The 8649-nt window shown below is 39.6% G+C and overlaps 1 protein-coding gene across 1 annotated transcript in view; it reads right to left on the bottom strand.

The window, feature by feature from the left end:
- The window catches only part of SFI1 (Sfi1 homolog, spindle assembly associated (yeast)), a 129651-nt gene that overhangs the window by 85075 nt on the left and 35927 nt on the right, over positions 1 to 8649 (bottom strand). Inside the window, exons 3-4 of the mRNA XM_006894888.1 lie at positions 6843 to 7007; positions 4227 to 4298 (exon numbers count right to left, since the gene is read on the bottom strand). Of these exons, the coding sequence (XP_006894950.1) occupies positions 4227 to 4298; positions 6843 to 7007 (237 nt within the window). The remainder of the gene's footprint in view (positions 1 to 4226; positions 4299 to 6842; positions 7008 to 8649) is intronic.

Here is an 8649-nt window from a genome sequence, read left to right as displayed (position 1 = left end):
ATAAAAAATTATAATTTTTTCAGCTTGAGAAATGCCAAAATGGAAACACACACTTGGCATTTCTCAAGCTGAAAAAACTGAAGAACAAATTCAAACCTTGAGTTGCATATAATACTGAAGGATACTAAGGGCAAAATCTTGAATGATGCAGGAAGTATCAAAAGAAGATGGGAGGAATAGCAAGTTGCTGTACCAAAAAGAATTTGTCAACACTGAATCATTTCAGGAAGAAACACAAAATTAAGAACTAAAAGTATTTAAGAAAGAAGTCCAAGTTGTGCTGAAGGTACTGGTGAAAAATAAGAGGTCATGGAACAAGGGATATATCATTACTGATGTCAGACAGATCTTGGATGAAAGCAAATAATACCAGAAGGATGTCTATGTGTTTTATTGGCTATTCAAAGACATTTTGCCTGGATAGATCTGTTTTTATAATCTGTTCTGCTATGATTAATAGCAGGCCATTTATGAGAAGCCTCAGGTCACTGTACTCCCAAATGCTTAACCAGTTGTACAAGTCCATACTGTAGCTTAGTTCCCCAATTCCTCTATATGGGTTCGAAGATTTGCTTGAAGGTCCTCCAGGAACTCAGACTCCTTGGGGGAACGACTCACGAGACTGTAGGTATGCAGGCTGGGTTTTTTCTAGAAACTGGTGAGCAATGGGCCAGGCTGGATGCAGCAGGACACTTAAACACAGTCAACTGCCACTCCTGTGTTAGTGTTTTCACGCATCCTCTAGTGCAGAGTGTGCTCTCTTTATACTGCTGCTTCAGCTGTTGATGATTAGCAAGATCATGGTGATTTGCAAGGCCATGTGTCTGCAGTTAGGGTAGCTGGAGACCAGAGAGGCTAATGGCTAAAAAAAGCCAAATTTTAGGCTAACATCACAGGAGCATAATAAATTACAGCTAATGTTGAAAAGAATGGAAATCTGAGAACACTTAATTGTGATCATGTGAAACCTAGACCGAAATAACTCTTGTCCAAATAGAACAAGGGCATACTGCATGGTTTGAAATCAGGAAAAGTGTATGTCTGGACTTTTTCCATAGCTGTTCAATCTACATGCTAAGTGAATAATTAGAGAAGCTGGCTTATATGAAGAAGAATGTGGCATCAGGATCAGAGGAAAACACATCAACAACTTGTGTTATGCAAATGACACAGCCTTGCTTGAACCACTTATTATAGACTAGGAAAAACTCCAATATGTCTGATATCTCAAGAGAAAGAGGACAAAAATTCTCACTACTGGACCAATAGGGAACATCATGCTAGATGAAGAAAAGACTGAAGTTGCCAGTTATTTCACTTTACCCATAATCAACACCTACATTACCAGCAGTCAAGAAATCAAAAATTGTGTCAGTCTGGGGAAATCTACTATCAAGAACCTCTCCACAAAACAACTATTCGATATCCTCTTACCCTAGAAAGAATAGCAAAATGTAACAGAACAGCAAACATCAAATGCTAGAGAGGTTGCGGAGAAATTGGAACCCTTATTCAATGTTGGTGGGAGCGTTAAATGGCATAACCACTATGGAAGGCTGTATGGCACCTTCTCAAAAAGTTGCAAATAGAAACATCATTTGACCCAGCAATTCCGCTACTGGGAATTTACCGTAAAGAAACCATAACCACCACCCAAGCAGACATATGCACAGTCATGTTTATCGCAGCTTTGTTCACAATAGCAAAGAGCTGGAAACAACCCAAGTGCCCATCAACAAAAGAATGGCTAGAGAAGCTCTGGTATATTCACACAAAGGAATACTATGCAGCATTGAAAAACAAGGAACTTGTGAAATATTATACAAAATGGGTGATCCTGAATGACATTATGCTGAGTGAAATATCTCAGTCACAAAAGGACAAATATTGCATAGGGCCACTGTTGTAAAACAGTACTAACATTAGGGTTGAGGGAAGACTGAGAAGGAGGGGATGAACAATGTATACTGCATTGAAACAGATGAGGGAGAGAACTGTTTAAAAGGGCTATATGATTGGGTATTATTGTCATGACAGGAGTCCAGAGTGAAGGCTACATAGTGGAGTGGACTTAGGGGGAGGAATTGCAAAACAATGAAAAAGTTTTTCTTTTATTTTTCAAGGAGAAGAGTGAATTGGGGTGAGGGGGTGGACAGGGAGAAAAGTGCAACAATGAATGAATGGGAACCCTAAGTCTCTGTAAACTTTCACTAAAATTAATAAAAAGAAATTAATAAAAAAAGAACCTCTCCAAAGTTCTAAAGAGCAAGAATGCTAGTTTAAAGAGTAAGGTGTACCTGATCCAAGTCATGAAGAACTATTAGGTGAAAAAAAAGACAAAGCTAAGCTCAGGCCTGCCTTTAATTATTTTTGGTGAAACATTCTTCTAGGTTGTATAACCCTTGTATGTCCACTTGCTGTACAGAGGTAACTCGTGGTTGCTGTGAAGCCGAACACTGTGACACTGATGAGGCAAATGTGAGAATGGTTACCCATGGTGAACAGTGTTTGGTGGAGCTTGTCGATTAAAACAAGCTTGGAAGCAGGAGTGGCATCCACTTCCATAATAGTTTGCCTCTGGAAACCCTATGAACCTGGAGAAAGGACAAAAGTTATACAGGAGGAGTTCAGGACTTTCATTCATACGGTCGCTATGAGTCGCCTATGACTCAATGGCATTTAACAACAACAATAAGCTCCAAAAAGAGAGAAGAAACCCGAGAGGTAAAATCTGCCTAAAAACTATGGCCATGATGAGCTGAGATCACAGAAGTGTCACTTCCCATGAGAAGAGATGGAGAACAGAAGGCCCTTTGGAAGGTACACAAAGAAAACATTTCAGAAGACACACTAATTTGGTTTTCTTATACTTTTATCTTGTGCATATATCTTGGAAGATATCCCTGGTTAGGAAAACCATACTGTTAGAAAAATGAAAAAGAAAAGGTTTTAGTTCACATGCATGTGAAAGCTGGATAATAAATAAGGAAGACTGAAGAAAAATAGACACTTTTTGAAGTGTGGTGTTGGTGAGGAATATTGTATCTCCCATGGGCTGCAGAATGAAGAAAACAAACCAGACTCGGAAGAAGTGGAGCCAGAATGGCCCTTTGAAGTGAGAACTGTGAGACTTTGACGCATGTACTTTGAGTATGTTATTAGGAAGAGCTGGTCCCTGGAGAAAGATATCACCAGTGATAAAAAGGAGGGGCAGTGACAAAGAGGAAGATTATCAGTGAGGCTGACCAGCACAGTGTCCGCAACAATGGCTCAAACACAGCAGAAGTTATGAGGAGACACTAGCCTGGACAGTATTTTGTGCTGTTGTGTACAAGGTCCCTAAGAGTTAGAGCTAATTCAAAGGCATCAAAAAATAGTGTAACTATGGCTATAGGGAGCTCTGATGGACTGGTGGCAAGAAGCTGCTGCATTGCAATCCTGAAGACATGCGGTCCAAGGCCACCAGCTACTCCTAGGGAGAAGGTTGGGTAGTCTCCTCCTGTGTCATTAACTGACCGCCTCTGAAACCCACTAGAGGGTCAGTTTCAACTCTGGTATACAACATCATCATCATCATCATATTGGGGATTGGATTTTTCTATGTAGGTTAAGAGGCTGTATCTGTGTAGAGTATGTGTTAAGTGACCGTGAGGATCGTGTGGGATTGGGCATGTTTTGTGTACACAGGGTTGCTATGAGTTCAAGTCAGGTTTATGACATCTGCCAGCAAGAAGTTATCTACTGAGGAAGTCTGATGACAGTGGTTGAAAGTTGACCTGATCACCAAAAAAGTTTGATGATCAAACTAGCCAACTGCTCTGTGGGACAAAGATGGGGCAGTTTGCTTCCATAAAGGTTTCTGTTGTTAGAAGCTGTGGAGTCAACTGTAACTCACAGCAACCCTATGAACAAGATACAGAATATAACCTGAGGAATGCTATAGGGCAGTTCTACTCTATCCAACACAGTCACTGTAAATTGGAACTGGTTCAGTGGCAACAGGGTTGGTTTTCTGTTTAAGTTACCCATCTATATTAGGTATGATTCCTGCCTACAGGGAACTGAGGAGGCTCAAGGGAAGAACATATGTTAACCACAAAAATTCTATGTAAGTGTGATCTATATGTCTATAAAATCAAACTAGAACAGACTAATTAGAAACCTGTTATAAAAACAAACCTAGAATTAATTCATTCGAAATTGAGTATTCTGAAAGCTAATACTACCTGGCTTTAGAGGGAAATATTCTTCCAAAAGTCTTTCGAATCCACAAATACAAGAACTTTCTGGCAACACATCTGAAAGAAGGAAAAAGAAATGATGTATGTTTTTAAAAACTCCAATCAGCTTATGTCATTGGTTTTCTGGCAAGAAGGAGAAATTTTTAAGGTCTCAAAGCTAGTATGGGCCAAAAGACATCATAGCCAATCGTGCATAAAACAGTTTAAAATAGGACAGATATATACACTAAAATCAAGCCTTATTAAGAAATATCTCCAATATAAAGTGTTTTGTAAATGAAAGTACAGATTTCAGAATCAAAGAAAGGCAATACATGATAATGGTCTTGTTCACAGTTTCCTTGCCAAAATCATCTGGCAAATGCCCACACATCCAACCAGACTCATCTTCAATGCCTGTTTTCATGTGAAACATTGAAACTTCTTCAACCTAAAAGTTAATAGCTTTGTTCTGTCTATGCCTACTTGAGTTTTAACATTATGATGCCTCATCACAGTAACTGGCTCACTGTGATTCCTATCATTGTGAGCCCTTGAGAATAAAGATCAAATCCTGTAGCCTCCCCAACAGCTACAAAAGTGCCTGGCTGACTTCTTATCAACAACCAGTTTACAAAGAAAACTAGCTATCCAGCCACTGATATACATGGTCTACAATTTCTGGTAAACAAAGAATAAATGGGGTGTTGAAAAACTAATATTTTGGATATTATATAGATGTGCAGACCTTGGGTTGGACAATACACATGGTCTCAATATTGTTGTTGTTGTTGTCATGTGCCTTTAAGTCAGAACCAACTTAGAATTGACTCTTCAGCAGATTTCCAAAGGCTGTATGTATTGCCCATCTTTCTCCCCCTGGTCTCAGTATGTTGTTGTTGTTGTTGTTATGTGCCATCGAGTCATTTGCGACTCATAGCGACCCTATGTACAACAGCCCTAAACCCTGCTCTATCCTGTGCCAATTGCACTGCCTCTGACACACCCATCCCGACTACCCCAGTCACTGGATCAATCCACCTCATAGAGGGTCTTCCCCTCCGGCTGTCCCTCCACCCTCCCAAGCATGATGTCACTCTCCAAGGATTGGTCCTTCCTTACAACATGTCCAAAGTATGTCAGATGAAGCCCCAGAATCCTTGCCTCCAAGGAGTAGACTGGTTTAACCCTCTCCAGGATGAATCTGTTTGTTTTCTTGGCAATCCATGGTACATTCAATATTCTTCCTTGTTGTGAGGACAACTTGCTTTTAAATGTGCAGACATAATCTAAAGATTAACTTTTTTTAAAATTTTATTTTTATTTTGTGTGTATGTACTGTCAAATCAGATCTGACTAGTATAGGAGGAGAGTGTCCCTCCTTCTCCAGCAGAGCATCTGGTGGACTCTAACTGCATACATCTGGATTGCAGTGCAGGTTCTTGCCACTAGGCCACTAGAGCTCCCTAAGATTAACTTTTATAGTCTTCCCCCCACTAATCCATCACTTCATTCATTTCTTAGCTATTTACTCAACACTAAACTAGAACATGGCATTAGTTGGTATAGGCTAAGTTATACCACAGTAACAAATGCCTTACTTCCAAATATCAATTAAATTTATGTTCATGTTATGTTAAATTTATGTTATGTTCTTGCCTAGTTAAACCCTAGGTTCAGCCTAGAACTGTCCTTCTTCTGGTCTTTCCTAGCTTTCACATCCTTTCATTTCCTTTCCACATTCTTCAGGTTTCTGCACCACATTCTTCCTCCACAGTACCATTCTTCATCACAGCTCTAATATGGTCTGTCAACCTGCCTGCTTTTAAATGTTCATGAGGCCACAGACCAGGAAAATCTAACCTACTTTGCATGTCCAGATTCTAGCACAACACCCCCTAGCCACCCAGTAGATTTTTGTTGAATTAATAAAAGAATGTCTTTAGCTCGTATACCTAAACAAGAAGTGTAGAAAATTATCATGTTCCTTGGAACTTTATCTGAAAGAATTTTACAGCATATACTTTGTTGAGCATAATTAGAAACCATGAACAAAAAACACTCATTTTATGTCGTAAGGGAGAACTTTCTGGCAATGCACTTATTCTAGGTTTGATTTTACAAACATATAGATCACACTTACATAGAATTTTTGCTAACATATGTTCTGTTCTTTCCCTGTCCCTTCCCAGTTCCCCGTAGGCAGGAATAGCACCTAATATAGATGGATAACTTACAAAAAACCTAACCCTATTAGGTGATCTAATTCCAATTGCCAGAAAGCATTTTTATGCTCCTTAAGGGAGCTCTGGTGGCCTAATGGTAAGAAGCTACGCTACAATCACAAAAGTATGCGGTTTGAATCTACCTGATGATCTTTATCTCATCATAATGCTCTGCAGGAGAAGGATGGGCAATCTACTCCTGTGCAATTAACTGCCTCTGAAAACCCACCGGAGGGTCAGCTATGGGTCAGTTCCCAACAACAACAACAACAATGCTACATAGAGCAGGCATCATGGTCTTTTGAGACATGAACTCAAGAATCACATCCTCATCATAATCCAAAAAAGGAGAACAAAGAAGAAGACACTGTAGGCAGGTGATCAAAGGTACCCTCACCTGAGACGTAATTCTCTTAACCGGCCCTTCCGGTTCCAAGTATGTAAGGCACGACGTTGAACTGGATGCCTGGTACTAGGTAACTGATTCTGAACCACAGAGAGAGCAGAAGACTTCTTGCTGGATGGTGTCCTTAGAGAATGAGGTTTCTTAACTGCACCATCTCTAAAAGACCTTAAGCTTGAAGAGTAAAAGGGTAAAGAGAAGCAAATTATTTCTGCACATCACACAAATGTATTTTGCTGTGTGAGTCAAATAAAGTAAATAAGATCATTCAAACAGATAACTATGCTTCAATCAGTCCAACCTCTGATAGAAACACCTTGCAGCCACTGGAGAGAGGAACTACTGGGCCAACTTGTACAGCAACTATAGAGGTGCAACATCTCTCCAAGTCATTAGCTCTAACACATTATTCCTCCTTTTTTTTAAAAAAAGTGCCATTGAAAGGGAAATTACTGACAAATTAGAAAGAAGTTACTTTACATATACATTAAAAAGTAGAATTAGGAAAGAGTTTTCAGAAAACGCATTATTTATGTGAATAAGAAACGACCTACTTTTATAACATACTAAGTTTCTGATTTTGAATCCCATCTAAGAAGCTTTAAGAGATTATCTTTTACAAATACCAAGAACACAACAAACCCCACTGCCATGAAGTTGATTCATGGTGACCCTCCACTGGTTTTCAGGACTGTATATCTTTTTTTTCCCCCCAGAGGTAGTCATTTTCGGGGACCTTAATGATCTCAATTATCCTTAAGGCTCGTACCATGGCTTTAATATTACTAACTCTAAACATTCTACAAAAACATGGAGAGGTAACGGCCTGTAAATCTCAACAGGCGCATATTGCAGCATCTTTTCTCTGTGAAGGGACTGGTGGATTTGAACTGACAACTTTTCAGTTATCAGCTCAACATGTAACTCTCACTAGGAAAATATATACATATACACACACATGTACACACATTCACCCTATATAGTAACTGAAAAGTTAGACATTTGAAAGTAGCTTGGAGATATCACAGAAGAAATGCCTGGAGATATGTTTCCAATATTTACAGCCTAAAAATGGTCTAGAGCTCAGTCCTCCTCTTGTAACGCATGAGGAGGCCAGGAGTCATGAGAGACTTGACAGTAACCAGTTTGGTTACACCCACCTTTCAGTGAACAGCAGAGCACAAACTCTAACACCCAGGAACTTCTACATTTGTGTTTCTTTGTAAGAGAGAGAGATAAGCACATACACACGTACAAATGCAAAAAAGTGTAAATGCAGCCAGTTGTCTAATAATGTTATCTAGAGAAAGAAACAGGAAGGAGGAGTTGTTGTTGTTGTTGTTATGTGCTGTCGAGTCGTTTGTGACTCATAGTGACCCCATGTACAACAGCCCTAAACCCTGCTCTATCCTGTGCCAATCGCACTGCCTCTGACACACCCATCCCGACTAACCTCATAGAGGGTCTTCCCCTCCTGCGCTGTCCCTCCACCCTACCAAGCATGATGTCCCTCTCCAAGGACCTGTCCCTCCCTACAACATGTCCAAAGTATGTCAGACAAAGCCTTAGAATCCTTGCCTCCAAGGAAGGAGGAGAGAGAAAAATAAAACAGACATTGTAAAATGTTAAAAACTATTGATAATCTCTTTGGAAAAAAGGAATAGCTATATATTTATGGTTTTGGTCAGATTCACAAGTTTTAAATTTGAAATTACTTCAAAAGAAAAGGTTAAAAATATGGCAATAAGCGAACATGAACATTTTAAAACAGTGGAAAAGAGGCATTCAAGTGTTATGTAAC

Source organism: Elephantulus edwardii, unplaced genomic scaffold, assembly GCF_000299155.1.
Source record: "Elephantulus edwardii isolate Elephantulus edwardi_28Jun2011 unplaced genomic scaffold, EleEdw1.0 scaffold00151, whole genome shotgun sequence".
Lineage (NCBI taxonomy): Eukaryota > Metazoa > Chordata > Mammalia > Macroscelidea > Macroscelididae > Elephantulus > Elephantulus edwardii.
This window is presented reverse-complemented; position numbering and strand designations above follow the sequence as displayed.